Below are 18,716 nucleotides of genomic sequence, written 5' to 3' on the forward strand. Positions count from 1 at the left end.
GAGGGTGACAGGAGGCCCGGAATGCCCCTATGTTGCGTGCCATTTCATCATCGGCACACCCAATATAATATCCTAATCTACACCATGCCCCCGCCTGGCTCCTTGGGTTCGGCGCCACACATTTTATAATCTTTATTGTTATAAATGCACTGTACTGATGCTAGTTTTATGAATTTTGTAATTTGTTTTAACCTGTTCTAATTTATTTATTTGATGTATTGTTGTTCTGGCCATTGTATGTTCGGCCTAGTGTACTCAGAGCCCTTCGGGGGTGGGCGGTTTATAAATCTAATATATAAATTAAATAAATAAATAAATAAACTTGTCTCTATGGAGGTGTGTGTACTCAGGAGTGGGGAAACAGCCACGACCCTCCTTTGCTTGGCCTTCCCTGTGGCAGTGCAGTGAGGCAAGCAGAAGAGGGCATCGGTCTTCCTCCCTGCCTCTGCCCAGGGTTCTCTCCTCCCGCCCCGCTCAGCTTTAAATAGGTGCTCTTCCTGTCCTCCCTGGGAGACCAGGCTGCCCCCGAGCCCCCCCCCCACTTCCCCAAAGGATACTAGAGCAATTCTCACACCAACATGCATGTCGCAGTCAGGCGTCCTGAGGACAAATCTTGACGTTAACCACCATGTGACAAACGGGACAAACAGAAAATGTGCAGGAGCTGGAGGGAGGGGGGTTAGAGGAGAGCCCAGGCAGCGGCAGCAGCAGCCCAGGCCTCAGCAACTCTAGCTGGGAAACTTCACTTGGCATCGCTGCAGCCGGGCATGAGGGTTGCCCAGGTGGGGCTTGGCATTCAGCAGGCACGGAGAGCTCTTTGGGCCTGGTTTGTAGGCATGGACTCTGGCCCTAAATTGTGTCCGGTCCATCGGGAGAGAACCACAGAGATAGCTGGTCGTTGGTGGGGTTCCACAGTCCTTGTCGCTCCTGAGTTGTTTTTTGTAGTGGCAAAAAACTGTCTGTTTTTCCCTTGAAGGTGGCAGGTCAATGCAGAGCCTTTAAGGGGCTGGCACCATGCCCACCCTGGATCTGCTTTGCTGCTCCCTTTGGTCTTCTAAGTGCCCAAGGCAGCACACTCGCGAGGCGCTTGACGGTCAATCAATAAAAGAAAGGAGATCGGAGTGATGCGGTTTCTCACGCTTCACTCAGGAGCCTATGAAAGAAACGGGGGATGGCGGGGGGGGGGCTGTAGCCCCTGCCAGATTCATCTTGCACCATTTATTATTAATTAATTAATTGGGTTTCTAAGTCACCCCCCCCCCAAAGGGCTCAGGGCATTGTACAACATTCAATATAAACACAATAAAATCAATGGAATACTCGCAAGTGCCCCACACCTTCTCTGTGTAAATACCACTGAGTTTAACGTGCTCTTCCTCTCTAGCAAGGAAGCTCTCACGCCCACAAGGAGAGCGTTTCCCCTGCCCTGCTCCTGGCCTCCCGCTGCCCTGACCTGCTTGAGAGGTCCTGGGGTCCAGACAAGCTTGTAGGCCATGTAGACAGGGATGCAGAGGAAGGAGGAGGCGCCAATGAGGTATCCCACCGAGATGCTCCAGGCTGGGTATTGGTAGTCAAACAGCGTGAGCGGCGGCTGCTCCATCAGAGAGCTGATGATGATGAACTAGACAGGGGGGGAAACAGCGGGGTGAGGGAGGAAGGAGTCAGGAGCCAACCCTCCCCCCCAGTCTTTTCCTGTCTTCTTGATGGGCTAAGTAAGGTTGGCACCACCCAGGGCGGGAGCTGGGGCACCCTGTACAGTTGCCAGCACCCACCGAGATGTCTGGAAGAAGCATTCAGACTAAGAGGACATGGGTATGTGGCCCAGCCTTTGATCTGACAGACACCCCATTCAGGAGTTTCTAATTGATTATTTCCTCATTTTCTTTTCTATTTTTTCTTCCTTTTTGGTGCTGCAAGCAACACAAGGAATGCATAATTAGTGTGCAAAAATCAGTGGAGGGTGCCAAGGAGAAGAGCTGAGGCAGAGGTGTCCACAGTGTGAAACTCAGAGTTTTTCTACCTGATCAGCTATCCTGGAATAACAACCAGAATCCCCGATTCCAAAGCATTAGAATTTCCCCCCTGTAATGCTGAGAGCTGGAAACTTGCTCTGTTGACTTGTAGTGTGACCTATGGAAGGGTCCCAGTGGAGGCTTCTGGGAATTCAAACTGCCCTGTAAATGTCCTGAGGACAAGTCTGTTTGCTTGCATTGTTCCTTGCCCGGACTCTTGGTCCCTGCCCACCCATCCCCTGAACTGAAACCTCCTTGGGGGCTACTAGGGCCTGCCTGCTTTGCCTTCTCTGCAAGGTACAGCTCAACCAAGGGCGTCATCGTCATCACTTGCTACTCACTGCCAGGAAGGTTGGGCTGATGGCCACCCAGCACACCTGCCAGTAGATCCCCGGCGTAAACCCCAGCATGGCCTTCACGTCACTGCAGAACTGCTGGATTCCTAAGAAGCAGAGAAAAGGTGAACCCAGCTCCTCGTCGTACCCTTGCTGTTCCTGGGGACCGGGCCTTAGATGAATCTTGGGTCCCCAAGACCTGTGAAGTGGAGCCCCATCCCCAACCTGAGGGGGGAGCCCTCCAAGGAGGGCAAGGCAACCTCCAGACAGGACCTACAGAATTCCCAGCAAGGTCCTGGCATTACAGCTGATCTCCAAACTGCTGCAATCCACTCCTCAGGAGAAAGTATCTGCTTTGGAGGGTGGAGTCTGTGGCATTATGCCCCTCCCACACACACACACTAATGTCCCTCCCACTCTAACGTGGATGGCCCAGGCCAGCCTGAACTCATCAGCTCTTAGAAACCAAGCAGGGTCATCCCTGATAGTACCGGGAGTGAGGACCACAGAGGAATGCCTGGATCCCTCTTGAGAGGAAGGCGATGCTGAACTACCTCTGCTAGCCTCCACAGCTCCCAGAATGGCCTGCTGTGATTGGCAGCAGCAGAAGAGAGCCTTCCTCCACACCGGCTCCCTGAGCAGAGAGGCCAAAGGCCAAACCCGGGACTTTGTACAAGCAAAGCAAGGATTTGGCCCCCAAATATTGATGGCACCTCTCCACAGATTGGATGCCTTCCCTGTCTAGTCTGGCCCTTAAGGGAGGGGGGGGCCTGATTTTGATGGTAGGGCAGAGCATTCTCCCTCCCCCCGAAGGTCAGGCCTCCTGCACTCATAAAACCAGGAGACAGCAACGCTTCTACAGGAGCACCCACTTGGCTGGAAAATGGAGCAAGCCGAAAGCACCAAAGAGCCTCTTCCAAAAGAGTTTTCACAATGGTATAGGATCCCCCCCTGTAACGTGAAGAACTGAGATTTCAGGCTGACTGCAAAATTTGGCGGGGCGGCAACTCTGCTGGCTGTAAATTCCTCAGCTAATTTTCTGAGCAGTCGCCAAAGGTTCCCCCAACCCCTAGAATCTGGCCACAGGCTGCGGACGGTCTCTAGGCTGTCCTTGAAATAAAGAATCCTGGTGGGGTTTGGGGATGATGTCCTCTCATTACAAGATGGGCGGCAGTGGCTGGGATGGGATGGGGGGAATCAAAGAGACCTGCTGAGTGGGTCTCAGTGCAAAAGCCTGTAGTTTGGAGTGGAATTAGGGTTGCTGCCTTGGGGACCCTATTTGGATAGAAAGGAGGCTAGAAAGAAAAATAGAAGTTGGTTTTTACACCTTGCTTTACTTTGACTCTAAGTCTAAGGAGTCTCAAAGTGGCAGAGCGGGGAATCAAACCCGGTTCTTCCAGATTAGAATGCACCTGCTCTTAACCTACTACACCACTGCTGCTCCTGTGGGCAACACATACTCTGTGAAATTCAGCACAGATCTGCGGCCAGGGCCCTTGAAGGTGGTGTGTTGGGAAGCTTGGGAAGTCCTTCCCCTGCCCTCCAATAATAATAATTCAGGTAGCAGTGAGAGAGAGAGAGAGAGAGAGAGAGAGAGAGAGAGAGAATCAAAACTCTCCCCTCAGCCACTCACATTGGTCAGGGTGGCCAGAGAACCGAGAAAGCACACGGTGATCAGCCCCAAGACAAACCGCTCTCTTCGCTTAGCCAGGAGATGTGGATATTCGTCCATGATGGCCGTGATCACAGCTTCCAGGCCCCCAAACTGCAAATCCCCCACACACAAAAGAAACACTTTTCAGCCTGAATCCCCAGAGCCAGCCTGCTGGAGATCTCTGGTGGACGCTGGTCAGTGTAGCCGCCCTCTGGTGTTGCCCAAGTTTGCCACCTGGTTTACAGCCGGACCCCATAACTCTGTTCCACAAACACCAGGCACGGAGCTTTCCCCACCACTGGAGGCTTTAGGCCCATCCTCCGTCTTTTGGACAGAAAAGTTCATAAGAACATAAGAACATAAGAACAAGCCAGCTGGATCAGACCAGAGTCCATCTAGTCCAGCTCTCTGCTACTCGCAGTGGCCCACCAGGTGCCTTTGGGAGCTCACGTGGGTGATGTGAAAGCAATGGCCTCTGCAGGCTTTTGTAATTCGATCACCTGGACTGCTAAGACATATGCAATCTCAGATCAAAGAGGATCAAGATTGGTAGCCAAAGCAACTGAGGAAGATACCCAGGGTTGCTAACCTCCAGGTGGCTGCTGGAGGGGTTTCCAGACTACAGCTGTCAGAGGATTCGACTGGAGAAATGGCGAAGAAACTTTGGAGGGTTACGGGCTCTATGTCTTGCCTCTCCCACGAGTCCCCTCGCCTACCCTCCCATGTTATGTGGGAGGGGACGGTCTCAGAAGGTGCTGTTGGAGGGATTCCTACTCTGCCCCATGACGGTTGACTTGTGGGGTACTGCAGGGTTCCACTTTATTCCTCCATGCTACTTAATGTGCATACAAAGCTGCTGGGAGAGACTGACAGGAGATGAGGGCTGCGAGGTCACCAAGAGGTGGAATAATAGTCAGTTCTTTCTTTCCACCTAATTCCAAGGATGTTGTTGACAGCCTAAGCCAGTGCCTATGTAAACCCCATGCTCAGAATGGGTTGACCCAGTAAGGGGTGGAGACTCAAAGCAGCAGAAGGCTGCAGAGCCCGCGAAGTTTGGAGAGAAGCAAGGTACCGCCAGACTTCGACCTTGATTTGAATAAGCCCTTAACAAAGGTTTCTTTTGCTTGATTGTAATGGGTGAGAGTTCTCCTGGAAACCTTCATCATATTGAATCCTGTTCACCAAGCCCTTGGAGTCTTCAGGACCCAACCCACTTGCAAGAAGAATTGGACTTGGCAGTATCAGTAGACTGTAAATATAAGGACTTGAAAATGCAACCTGAACAGGACCTTGAAGTGTGATGTTAAATGTTGATGTTATATGTCAGTGGTGGCGAACCTTATGGCACGGGTGCTAGCCAGGTGGCACTCAGAGCTCCTCACTGTGGGCACGCTGTAAACAGAGTCAGCCTCCCACACATACATACATCTAGGCTGGCTCTGGGCCTCTGGAAGCTTAAATTATTGAAGCGATTAAACCTAAGACCTAGTTTTGAACACAGGAAGCTGTGTAAGAGTAACCCTGTTAAAGTGCCTGTTAAACCCCACTGATTTTTTCTGTGAGAAGAACTAAAGCGCAACTTTAGCACCAGAGTAAGCCTGCAGTTGCTGCAATGGGGCTTGCTTCTAGAGTAAAACCTCCTAGGTCGCGGATTCACCCGCTGGAAGAAGTTGTACGGTTGCTTCAAAAGCAAAAGCCACCGACTGCCACCAAACTACTCCTGCGTAAGCGCCACCTCGGACTCCAGAGGTGGGGATCCAGCAGAGTTCTCGCTATGGTTCCCCGAGAGTAGGTTACTAATTGACTTTGTGTGCCGCAGAGGCTACTTCACCTCGCGAGGATTTTGCCACGCGGATTTTGCCTTTGAAGCTGGGCGCGCTCTCCTTCGCCAGCAGTAGTGCGCAGAACTTGAAGCAGTTCTTTAGCAGGAGGTGTTCATGCTATCGCGTGGCAGCCTGCACCTGCATGCATTTGTTTCGCCTAATGATCGCGAAATGCTGCATCCTTTGCCACAGCCCCTCCCAGGAATGCCGCTCGCTCGAATGCCTGTGGCCATGTCCCTCGTCAAGCCCAGCTCCAGCCCCATTGGCGCTACCCCAGTTTGAACTTCATCACCATGGGAACCTGTTACTAAAATTTTGGATCCCACCACTGCTCAGACCCAACCGCTTTCTAAACTAAAAGAACCTCAAGTATCTGTGGGTTAAAATTGTCGTGTTGGCACTTCTTTGCCCGATGAAATAAGTGGGTTATGGGTTGCAATTTGGGCACTCGGACTCAAAAAGGTTCGCCATCACTGTTATATGTTAATAAAGTAAACCATTTTGTTGTTTTAAAAATTTGTTGTTGCAAACTCTATCTCAAGTACCGGCCCCACAGAACTCCATTGGCCAGATAGAGAGGTTACACCTGCAGCCAGTCATGGAAGCTGGATTAGAGGTAGAACAAAGCTTGAAACTCGAGACTCTGACTGTAGTCGAAGGTTCCCCGGAGTTCGTGAGCAGGAAGAGCAAAACTGTGGGACCTTCAGACTGTCCTTGGATGGGGTTATGATGCTCCTTTTGGGAAACCAGCTTTGCAGCTTGGGAGTGCTGCTGGACCCAGCGGGCACCATGGAAAACCAGTTGGCTGCTGCAGTCCAGCGTGTTTTTGCCCAGCTTCGACTGGTGCATCAGCTGCGTTCGTTCCAGGGACAGTCAGATCTGGCCACAGTGATCCATGCCTTGGCTGCATCTAGCCTGACTGCTTAAAATCTCCTCTGTTGGAGCTACAATTCTGGTGAAGAGTGTTCAGAGGCTGCACCAGTACTGCAGAACAATGCGTTGCCGGAACAGCTGGCTGGGGTCAGCTCTTGCCCTTGCGTGGTGACCCTAACATTTTACTGCTTTCATTTTCACGGTGGCTTCCACCAATTCGTTCCCTGCCCAATTCAAGGCCTTGTTTTCCCGTTCTAAAGCCCTGCATGACTTGGGACCAGAGTATCCGAAGGACCACCTCCTCCCAGATGTTCCTGCCCAGAATCAGCATCACAGGGAGAGGCCCGTCAATCAAAGATGCTTGTCTGGTGGGTTTGTTTTGGTGGAAGTTCCACAATTGCAGAACAACCTGTCCACTGGTTTTATGCTTCCTTATTATAGTTGATTCATTTTGCCAGCTGCCTGGAGCGCCCTCGGAAGGAAGGTGGCAAAGAGAGAGGCCAAGCGAATGAATAAGCAGAGGGTCGGGGCAAGGGATCCACGCAGCCTTACCGTGCTGTCCAGCCCCAGCGTTACCATCATGAGGAAGAAGAGGATGGCGAAGAAGGTGGAGCTTCGACCTCATGTTGCCCGATGGCTCCCAGGGATAGGTGTGAGGGGATGAAGAGGGAGGCTGGGTCTCATGGAGGAACTGCATTGTGCCACCTTCCATCAGGCAGAGGCACGGAGGAAACGGAGCCCAGGTGGGCCAAGAGAGACCCTCCTCTACATGGAGGCGGAGGACTTCCTCTCCCTCTCCCATCATACTAGGTCCGTGGTGGTGAACCTTTGGCACTCCAGATGTTATGGACTGCTGGGTTTCAGCCCCCCTGCCAGCATGGCCAATTGCCATGCTGGCAGGGGCTGATTGGAATTGTAGTCCATAACATCTGGAGTGCCAAAGGTTCGCCACCACTGTACTAGGTCTTGGTGGGTGGTGGGGCACCCAGTGAAGGTGACTGGCAAAAGGAAGTACTTCTTTGCTGCAGGATGTCATCGTGGCAATAGCTTAAAGAGGTGGTGTGGCGCAGTGGCTAGAGTGTCAGACCAGCTTCTGGGAGCCCCTGATTCAAACGCCTCCAAATTGGTCATGAAGCTTATTGGGAGAGTTGGACCAGTCACTCTCCTTTTGCATCCCCTTCCTCACAGGGCCGTTGTGAAGGTAAAAAGGAGAAAAGGCCCGAGATAGACTAGCTTAGCTGACTCTGAGGGGAGAAAGGGCCTCCATGTTTGGAGACAGTCTATCTGAATGCCAGGGCTGGGGGCAGCGACAGGGTAGGACTCTTCTGTGCTCTGCTTGTTGGCTTCTCATAGGCCTCGGGTTGGTCGCTGTGGGAAACAGGATTGGGGAGGGCTGGATGGACTATTTTCTGGTCTGGGGCGGCTGTTTAGGCAGAAAGTGGACTTTCCTTTCATTGTGATTTTCTCCTGGGAAACTTGTTAATGGATTTTCTGCTGCTCTGGGGATGGGATGCCTCGAAGTGGACTATCCAGGCTCCTTGGAGCTCCCCAGAATATTCCCGGGGCTCAGGACTTAGAAGCGGGAGCCCCTCCCCCCTGCATTGATATCAGCCCTTGATGATGGCGTTAACATGCCAGAATTCAGTTTGGTCACCTGACCTACCCCAGCTCTCAGAGGCTCATGGACTGCAAGTCTTCCATCATCCCCGCCAGCATGGCCAACTGGCTGGCAGTGAAGGATGGGATTTGTAGTCCATGATTACCTCTGGAGAGCCTGCAGGTTGCAGACTCTCTTTTGCGCCAGATGGAGGGGGGGTGGGCGCTGCACTCACTCTTGTCTCTTGCCACGTCCCTTCCACTTCCATGCCTCCATTTCAGGCCATGTAGCCCAAGACTGTGAAAAAAATGACAACCCCGGGAAGGAAGCTGGCAGAAGCTGGATGATGGTTGGTGGTGGACGACGGGCTGCCCTCGTATGTGTGTGGCGGCAGAGGTGGGAGGGGTGGGGTAGAGAAGAAAAGAGAGGAAACAGGCTGAGGAGGCTTGATCTAGGGTTGCCAACCTCCAGGTGAGAGGTGGAGATCTGGAATTACATCTGATCTCCAGATTATATGAATCACTTTGTTCAAAACATTTCTTTCATGTCTTCTGAAGCAAATGGCTGCCTGACACTAGACCTTACCCAGGTCCCTCCCTAGAGCCCCCTCTTCCAGGCCCCACCCTCCAGGTATTTTTGAATGGGGGGGGTGTCATAGGATCCTGGGTGCCTACCTGTAGCAGTTGTTGTGGAATGGGTTGTAGCTGGCCAGAGCGAGAAGCACCCCAAAGCCTGGCCCCAGCGAGAAGAAGATCTGGGCAGCTGCGTCGACCCACACCTGGACAGACCCAGAGACAGAGAAGCTCCCGCTAAGAGCAGCCTGGTTGAGGGGCCCAGACCCGTCCTCAGATGCTGAGAGCAGCTGCACTCAGGACCCCAAGGGGCCCAGCAGTCTCCGGGGTCATTGGAGGGCCCCTTCCTTCTCATGCCACATCAGAAGGCCCTGACCTCACAGTCCCACAGTCCCACAGAATCCTTTCTGGGAATTCAGTCGCAGCATCTTCTGCCATATTGCCAATGATCCTGAGGTACCCCCCCCTGCACCCTGAAGCCTCTCACACTCCTTGCCCTGACTTAGCAGTCCCTGCACAAACACAGACATCAGGCAAAGTCTGGGAGGGCAGTCCTGTCAGCCTACACCAGGACAGCTGAGTTCTGAAACTCATCCCCTGAAGATCTTGGGGTCCCCTAAGGATGCTCCTGGACTCGACTCTCACACCCCAAGCAAGAGGTTGTGCCGTCTTCAGAGTCTAGGGAAAAGCAAGAAAAGTCTGGACACCTCCCCTACCCTTCCAGCCTACCTCTCTGAGTGGCATGAGCAGGATAAGGGGGTGTGTGTGTGTGTGTGTGTGCGTGCGTGCACAGAAGAACACCCCCCCCACCCCCTGCTCAATTGTACGTGGCCCCATCCTTGCAGAAGGGTTGGGTTCTTCTGCTGCATAGCATCCCCCCCCCCCCCATGGAATTACCATTAATGAAAATTCATGTGTGTGTTTGGCTCAGAGGTCCTGGCAGGCAGGAGAGCCATTGTTGGGCTGGCTTTACAAAACGGAGGCTGAAAAGGAGCAGCCTCCGGGAGAGGAAACGCCCCCCCCCCCACCATCACACATAGACACAGACAACAAATCAGATGGGTGATTCAATTAGAGATTTGCATTTCTAAGGGCCTCTGTTTTCCAAGGGAATAATGAACCTCCTTGGACCCTCTGATCTTCTGTGGGGGCCCTGGCAGATGGAAGGGGGGGGGGCTCTCATGTGTATATAAACAAAGATGGTGGGGGGGGGGGGTCTTGGATTCAACAGGTGCAATAAATGATGCTTTGCCGTGAGCTGCTGGTCCCACTGGCTGCTCAGCTTTTTCACCAGGAAGATTCTGCCCTTCAGAACCAGGACTGGGCATCAAAAGTCCTGGAATACACTGATGGTGTCACCTGGCGGCCTGAAGTGAGGTCACCTGGCAGCCTATTTTCTTTTCACAGAGAGACCTACAGGATTCTGGGGGAGGGGGCTTTGGCTCTTGATCTTGGTTTGAACTGCCCAAGACAGAAGGGGGAGGGGCAGTAGAGAAATTCAATACCATAAATAAAACCAAAGACGATGGATGGAAAATTGTGTGAAGACGGCAGGCCAGGCACCATGACACACACTCAGGAGCCCTGATGCTAAGCACATTCAAACGCTGAATGCTGCTAAAACGGGGCGGGGGGGAGGGCAAATGAAAGGCACAGGACAGCAACATTCAACAGGTTTCCTGTGCAAGAGCTGCAAGCAAGAGTAGTCTATCTGAGCTGCGAGCCCTGGGATTTCCAACAGCACACCAATAGGCTGAGGTGCCCAGAACTCGTCACAAGATCAGGCCAATCAAGTAGTGCACAGGTGTCAAACTCGCGGCCCTCTAGATGTTATGGACTACAGTTCCCATCATCCCCTGCCAGGATGCTGGCAGGGGATGATGGGAACTGTAGTCCATAACATCTGGAGGACTGCGAGTTTGACACCTATGGAGTAGTGGGTCTGCTCCACACATGCTCCAGTCTCTGGTCCAAGTGGAAGACTGTAAGGTGGAAGACAACCACCCCGGGCACGAAGCCCAGAACGAGGAATGCGCCAAGGCCAGGCAGAAAGAGCAGAAACTAACCCCCACCCTTACAAAGACTGTCTGGGGGGCTGAAATCACCCTTGGCAGGACTGGCAGCCCTCTTTGGCTTCCTCCTACTGGCTACACTGTCTGGAAGCTCTGCCTGCCCTACAGCTGATAAATGCCGAGGCAGCTGGGGCGGGGGGGGGGGGGAGAAGCTGGCAGACCTCGCTGTGCAGTGTGAGGGAGCAACTGGCCACATCTGCATGCACCCAGCTGGCTTACAGCTGTGCTCTTGAGCTTCTCCCAGTTGGGCTGCAGGTAGAAGACGATTCCTCTCCAGGCTCCGGGCAAAGTGGACCCACGGATCAGTAGGATGAGCAGAACAACGTAGGGGAGGGTGGCCGTCACCCACACCACCTGCAAGGGAGAAAAACCCAGTGGCAATGTCCACGCCCGACACCCACATTCTAGATGCATTCTGCACCCCCATCCCAGTAGTGGTGGCTAAAGAGTCAGACGTGGGCCTGGGAGCCCCAGGTTCCAATTCCTCACTCTGCCGTGGAAGCTCTCGAGGTGACCTGGGGCCACTCATACTCTCTCAGCCTATCCTACCTCACAGGGTAGTTGTGAGGATGAAATGGAGGAGAGCAGAATTATGTCAGCTGCTTTGGACCCCCATTGCAGAGAAAGGGGGGGGGCATAAATGAAGTAAATTAACAGACATGGCAGCCGTCTGCAATCTTTCAAATGCACGGGCTGTCCTGGGAACTTCTCCCCTCTTCCCACCGGGTTTGTTTCTGGCCAAAGCCCCAAACCATTTAAATGTGCCCTGGAATGTACCTTTCCAGAGGTCTTGACCCCCTTCCAGAGGCTGAAGTAGACAATGGCAAAGATGGCGAAGAGGCAGAGGAGCAGGTGCCAGCGGATCTCGCCCACCTTGTCCAGGCCGTGCGAGTTCTGGAGCGCCAGAACTCTCCTCCTGCAGCACAGAGAAATGGAAATGAGGCACCACACCCAGACTGGGCCAACAAGGCGTTTCCTGGAGCCCTGGGGGCCAGCTGCTCTGGTGGGAAAGGCCACGCTTTGGCCCCTGGGTCAGGGGCTAAGGAAGGCCTTTGCCGTGCCTGAGGCCCAGCAAGAGGAAACAGGAGATGCGCCAGCATTCGACCTCCAAGTGAGGACTCCGCATGGTGTTCCCAGGGGGACGTCAGCTGGACCCGCTGGGGGTGGAGGTGTGGGGCAGGAATCTCCCTGTGGGAGAAAGGCCAGGAAGGGGCAGGATGGATTATTGTGCCTTGGTCTGACTTCTAAACATTTAGAAATAGATCAATTCACAACTGGTTCCCTTGGTGCACATCAGAGAGCCCTTCAAGACAACGGAATGAAGGTTAAGATTTCCAGAGGTTTTGCCATTTCTAGAGATGTTGGCCCCCTCTTTGCCAGGGCACAGCTGCCTCTGCCCCCCCCAGGGCCCCCGCCAGCCCCCCCCTTACATGTAAAACTCCTCAGCTGGGGAGCTGGAGTCCTTCGTCCAGGTGACGTTGCTCCCCCCAAAGTAGCTGGTGCAGTTGGGGGTGTTCCAGGGGTTGCCACACGTGGTCCAGGGCAGAGTGGCAGTGAAGGAGGAGTAGAAATAGTAGAGGGCCCAGGCAATGATGGTGTTGTAGTAGAAGGAGACATAGAGGTTGATGATGCAGATGGCAAAGCCGATGCCTGCAGGGAGAACAACCGGGCACTGAAAGGCCGGGCCGTGGGTCGCCGCCCCTCACTCCCCCTCCCAGCTACCCTGGGACCCAAAAACCCTGGAGCTTTTTCAATCAGATGGCCTCCAGATTAGGACTACTGGGCGAGGAGTGAGAGTTCACCTGGGAGGATGAAGTTCACCTGCAGGGGGCAAGAAAGGGGCCAGTCCCTCCAGGACCAGCAAGGACTGCTGCTGCCCAGCCTGTTCCACAGGTAGTAGCAGCAGGTCTGTAGAAACCTGAGGGTGACGCCTTGTATAGCCTGGAGCCAAACGGCTCAGGGGCTGCCTCCCTCAAGAAGATGCTGGTGTGTCTCCATGCCCAGACAGGGCCATTTTCTGCAGCTACAGGCAAAGTGGAGGAATGGCAAAGTCTCGTGTGAAGCCGGGCACATGCTTCATGCGTTGCTTTGCCTGCCAGTTTGGCTAATGCCAGCCTGTTCCTGGGTGTTGCTGGGGGCCCACAGGCCACCCTGTGCTACTGTGCTTTTGTCTCAGAGGCCGGATGAAGTCCTGAAGTGGGTGGTACTTCTGTGAGTCGGTACCCCTGCAAGCAGAGGGGGGGGCAGCAGAGGAGAGCAGGAATTGGGGGCCATTTGATCTGGCATCTGGGAACTGTCTCTGCCACTTCAGTTCAACTGCTTAAAGAAATTAATTTTGGAACGGGTGGAGTGAAATATGTCTCTGAATGATGAGACCCAACTTGACTCAGTGTGTCCTGCATCTTAGAAGCCTGCAGCCCCCTCCCCTCCCCGGCACTTGCTTGGTTCCCTGGGCATATGCCTTGTTCCTTATTTAACTCGTCTTCTGACTCTCTGCCTCAGGGCAAGACTAAGCTCAGTGCTGCGGCCCTGTTAGGTTTAGGAAGACCAGTAGTGTTACCAAAAGAATAGATATTCCAAGGGGGTGTATTTGGAGGCCTCTCTTAATCCAAAGCTCTCAGCTTGTGCAGCTGGTACCCAAAACTGGCCCCAGAGCTCTTCCTTGCCTTTTTACCTTTAAAGATGGGGCAGATGTTCTTCCAGATGGGAATGGCCCCAACCCTGTGGAATTGCCCCAGAGCCAGCTCCATGTAAAAGAGGGGCACTCCTCCAAAAATGGCCATCAGGGCATATGGGATGAGGAAGGCTCCTGCAGAGAGAGGAAGGCAAAACCCAAGCGTTAAGGCACGACTTCCACGGGACCCTCCCAACTGGCAGCTGGTCTCTCCTGATATCTCTGGCAGCATCTTGGTGCCCAGGAAGGGGAAGTCTGGCCTTTTCTGCAGATGTGTCTGTTGTGGATTCTGGTTCCAAATCGCTCCAGTTCACCCCCTCCTTCCCTTATACATTTATGTGCCTCCAGTTTTTGCCTCATTCCCTCCCCTCCTGTTTCCTTTGAGACCACTTAAATGCTGTTAAGTCACCTCCAACTTATAGCAGTCCTATGAATCAGCGCCCCCCACCCCAAACATTCAAGCATTAACTGCCTTCTTCAGAGCAAACTGAAGGCCGTGGCTCCCTCTACAGCATAGGCGTCAAACTCGTGGCCCTCCAGATGTTATGGACTACAGTTCCCATCATCCCCCACCAGCATCATGCTGGCAGGGGATGATGGGAACAGTAGTCCATAACATCTGGAGGGCCGCAAGTTTGACACCTGTGCTCTGCAGACTACTGGCCCTTTTCTGGCAACCAGTTTTGGTTGTCTTTTTCCTTGTGCAAAATGTCTTGGTCAACTCCCCACCCCAACCCCCCTTTTTCAATTATTGGATTGTCATCATCATCAAACTATGGCTTTTCCTCCCCTCCCCCAAAATATTTTCATTTCAATTATGTTTGTACCCCGCCCTATCCCCGAAGGGCTTGGGGCGGCTCACAACCCAGCAAAAATACATACTAGCAATACAGCAAAACACATGGTAACAATAATAAATACATACTGCTAAATAGCCTCATTTCAGATGGCGACTTAAATTACAAGTGATACAACTTCTAACACCATAAACAGCAGTACTAACAATAAATACAACTAATCCATGCAATACCTAAAGCTTAAAATACATCAATACATACAATAAATCAATACATATAATGGATCAATAATTTAACAGTATCAGAGTGGCAATGCAAAACTAATAGAATTTAATGGATACTTCTCAACATTGTTAACGATGCACCAATATACACTAAACAGTACAAACTTCATGATAATACATAATCAAAATCAACAAATAGCCAGGAATAGACTGTATGAACATTTCCAAACTAACTACCCTAAACTAGACTACCCTATAGCTGCTGCAAGGAATGACCTTACTGAATTACTTAGTGCCTACACTACATTTACTAACATAAGGAGGAGACTACAATCCCTAACTAAGAACACTAACTAATTCACTAACAACACCTAATAGCCTGTACTCCTAATAGTAGCTACACTTAAGGAGGGACAACAAAATGGGGATGTAAAAGTTCAGCACAGGAGGGCCAGCCCCTCCTCGGATAACTCCGCCGCCAACCTTGTCATTTTATCCATTGTTAACCGTCCGTTGGGGGTCACCACTGGGGTGTGTGTGTTGTTTTTTATTTTTCCTTTTAAAAGGCACTAAAATATTGATACAGTGATATCATTTTGCAATTATTGTTTCAGCAAGTTTCCTACATTCCCAGTTTTCATTTTTAAAAAGAAAAGTAGGCCTTCCCTTACAGAGATAAAAGGAAAAAAGGTACCTCTCCACAAGGGAGGGGGGTGTAGAGACTTTTTAATGAAAACTGGGAACTGAATAGTTTAAACTATCACTGAAACACTACGTCAATATATTGATATTTTCATGCCCTTTTTAAAAAATGTGGCTGTGATATCCAGATAGCAAGATTTATTTATTTGTTCGGTTTTAGTATACCGCCCCATCCCCAAGGGGCTCCGGGCGGTGTATATACATATACATATACATCAGAAATGAAAAGGTGGGTGTTGCTGGGGTGCCACTGATGACAACTGAACCATCTCTAGAAAACCCTCATTATTTAAGACATGTGCAGAAGAAAATAAACTGACCTCACAACTGTGAAATGCAGAGAGAAGGCAAACCTATGGAAGGAGCAGGCGCACCCCGATGCCCCTACTTGTGAAATGACTACCAAGAAAACCAGAAGACCCCTGATCATGTGGAGAAGGCCCTCTCCACTGCAGGCCAGAGGGGGTTTGGCGGGGGATGGGGGTGGGGCGTGTGCTTCCATTGGCAGTCCTGACTTCTGGCTCAGGGAAAGTGGCATGAATTTGCATCCAGCCAGTGCAATTATGTGCATAATTAACAATCTAATTAGCATGACATACAACGAGGGGGCCATTGCACCTCATCCCAATTCCCTCACTCTCCCCAAATTTATCAAAGCATCTTCATAGAGTTAAGGTTGGGCTGGGCGGTTAGGAAAGCCACAGGTTCAGACCCCAGCAGCATCTCAGACCTCAGCAGGAGGGGGGGGGGGATAAGACTGTAACCCAATGCACACTTACTCAGAAGCAAGTCCTATTGGGGGGAGAGTAAACCTGCATAGGGTCAGGCTGCCTCCCCCCCCCCCACACACACACGGCTCAGTCTTGTTGCTTTTAGATGAATGTGGAAAGCAGGATGACTTTGGGGAATGCAGGAAATGAGGAAGAACCATTTGTCTTCTGCAAATCCCCTTCTGTTTCAGAGGTTTGAGGGCACATTCTGTGTTGTGCTGAGGGCACATGGGTCTGTTGTACTAACTGCTTTACGTATGGGGGATTTGTGTATGTGTGCACGTGCACACACTTCCCTGTTTGGGGAAGCACTGTTAGCTGCAGCTATCAAGCACAAGTCTACTGTGTGGCTGGGATCATAGAATCATAGAATCATAGAGTTGGAAGAGACCCACCAGGGCCATCAAGTCCACCCCCCTGCCATGCCAGAATACACAATCAAAGCACTCCCAACACATGTTCACCCAGCCTCTGTTTAAAAACCTCCAAAGAAGGATTGAACTGGGAGACTCCTGCATTTCTCTGCAAAGGATTCAGTGCCCCCACGAAATCAAAAAGTGTGGTTAGACCCAAAAGGCACACAGCTGCATCCTGAAATCAGACCAGGTAGGTGGGGAGTTCTACCGCAGAAGGTGCCTTCCCCTCACCCGCTCTGTGCCCCAGTCTGAGACAACCTTACACAAAAAGTAGTGGCTGATGCAAGACGAGGGACAGTTCTGATGGTAAATTCTGTGAAGTGAGACATTATTATGGGAGCAAAATGAATCAATGGTCTGGCCCATAATTACAAATTTTAAGTAGTGTGTGTGTGTGGGGGGGGGTTAACTATTGCCTGCCCCCTTTGGTAGCAAGGTGAACATCTTGCAACAGGGAGACACCCCAGACACATCTGCACTAACTCCCTCTCTGTTGGGCAAAGCCAACTTTGCAGAATCGCTGTTGGCTCACTAAATGCAGGAAAGTTCTCGCTTCCACTTCCTCGGATTTGGCTGAGAATATCTGAGTTGCTTCCAAGGACGCTGTTAACTTTGAAGGTGCCCCCAGACTCCGGTGTGGGCTTAGTTGCCCAGGTGAATTCTCTGACTTTTCTGCAGCTTTTTCTTTCTCTGACCGTCTCTTCTTGTGGCCTTGTGAACACTAACCAGTTTGGGGTCATGATTTAAAAAAAAATATAAATCCCAGCATAGACTTCCTAGGTTCAGGTTGCTCGACCCCAAAGGCTTTCTTGCTACAAGAAGACCCGATTCATCTGCCAGGCGCCGCAGCCAACCGGCAGGAGTTCAGCACCACGGACAGCTCTCGGGAGAGGCAGCCCCTCCGTCCAGCGACGCCCAGCTGGCCAGGAGCCCCCGCGGGTGTGGGGTCAGCGGCAAAACCTGGTCGGAAAGGAGGGGGTGCCACACCTCCTTTCCGATTCCTGTTTGGAAGGTACCCCCCCACCCTACCCGGGAGGCTTGCTAAGAACACGCGCTCCAAAGCCACGACGAGAGAGACAAGATCTTGCAGAGAGAACCGTGGGGAACTTTATCTATTTGCTGGTGGAGGGGAGGGGGTCAGAAATGCCTCGGGGGGGGGGGTCCTTACCGCCTCCGTTTTGGTAGCAGATGTAGGGGAACCGCCAGACGTTGCCCAGATCGACGGCAAATCCGATCACCGACAGAAGGAAATCCACCTTCCTCCTCCACCTGTCCCGGGCAGGTGACTGAGCCACCAGGGGCGCCGAGGTGGGGGCAGGGGTCCCCGCGGACTCAGGCAGGGGCCCCCCTGGAGCTGCCATCACCCCTCGCCTGGAAGTCCCTGCAGGATTTCAGCGGAAGGTGCTGGGGGGAAAGAGGTAGACCCCAGAAGGGGAGGGCCTGCCAGGAGGAGGTGGGAGGGAGGAAGACTAGCCTCGCCACTGCCCTCCCCCCAGCAGACTGGCCTTGGGATCCGAGAGGAGGGCAGAGAAGGGGAGGGGGGCTCAGTGCGTGAGCGTGCAGATCTTTCCTCTCCAGCACACACTTTGCAGGGCTGTTGTGAGGTGGGCCTGGGGCTCCAGAGACCACAAAGGCCTCCCCAGCTTATTGCTGCTCAGGAGGCTGCCCAAAGGGGGCGGCAGGCAGCTCGGCAGGCAGAGGAGACCCCAGAGGAGGCAGACTGTATTCGCTGGGCTGTTCTGGCTTCTTCCTGGAGGGGGGAGGGGGGGCAGAGCTTTACAGAGAGAAGGTCACCTGTTCCCATCGGAGGAGCCTCTAAGCCAGAGGAGGGTCTCTCGGTTGCTGCTGAGGGACCTGCTTTCTGCTCTGAGCCCAGTTCATTTTGCAGGAGGGCGGGGGGGGGAGCAGTTTGCCCCCCTTGCCAATAGACAGCCCAGCAGCCCCCCTTGCCAGCACATGGCCCCGCGTGCTGCTGCTTCAGGCTTCCTGAGTGTTCCCTGCTCTGGTGAAACTGCTGTGTGTTTCTGTGATGGTTGCCCAGGACAAGTGGGCCCCTCCCTTACTTCACCGGGAGGGGGGCCCCGTGGACCTTTAAGCGTCCTCCTCTGGCCTCTTGACCTTCTTCAGTGGGGCAGCAGCGGGGTGGTTTGAGGAGTGCCAGGTTTGCAGATCAAGGGCCCTGGGCAATAGGAGCT

At 52.7% G+C, this 18,716-nt stretch overlaps 1 protein-coding gene across 1 annotated transcript; it reads right to left on the reverse strand.

Moving 5' to 3' along the window:
• Window positions 1-971: 971 nt before the first annotated feature.
• Window positions 972-17,882, reverse strand: LOC125442517 (sodium-dependent serotonin transporter-like). The gene is made up of 13 exons (XM_048513885.1): window positions 17,690-17,882; window positions 13,613-13,747; window positions 12,369-12,588; window positions 11,716-11,854; window positions 11,158-11,292; window positions 8,969-9,072; window positions 8,530-8,591; window positions 7,250-7,317; window positions 3,981-4,112; window positions 3,179-3,223; window positions 2,354-2,455; window positions 1,454-1,621; window positions 972-1,086 (listed from the first exon to the last, which is right to left on the reverse strand). The coding sequence occupies exons 1-13, from the start codon at window positions 17,880-17,882 to the stop codon at window positions 985-987; spliced, it is 1,605 nt and encodes a 534-aa protein (XP_048369842.1). The 3' UTR covers window positions 972-984.
• Window positions 17,883-18,716: the final 834 nt, after the last annotated feature.

This window comes from Sphaerodactylus townsendi, linkage group LG13 (genome assembly GCF_021028975.2).
Source record: "Sphaerodactylus townsendi isolate TG3544 linkage group LG13, MPM_Stown_v2.3, whole genome shotgun sequence".
Taxonomy (NCBI): Eukaryota; Metazoa; Chordata; class Lepidosauria; order Squamata; family Sphaerodactylidae; genus Sphaerodactylus; species Sphaerodactylus townsendi.

Coding starts and splice junctions, on each gene's coding strand:
- LOC125442517 (XM_048513885.1), bottom strand. CDS start 17,882: ATGGCAGCTCCAGGGGGGCCCCTGCCTGAGTCCGCGGGGACCCCTGCC. Junction 12,589..13,612: donor CATCTGCCCCATCTTTAAAG/GTAAAAAGGCAA, acceptor TTCTCCCTGCAG/GCATCGGCTTTGCCATCTGC. Junction 8,592..8,968: donor TTCCACAACAACTGCTACAG/GTAGGCACCCAG, acceptor TTTTTTTCACAG/TCTTGGGCTACATGGCCTGA.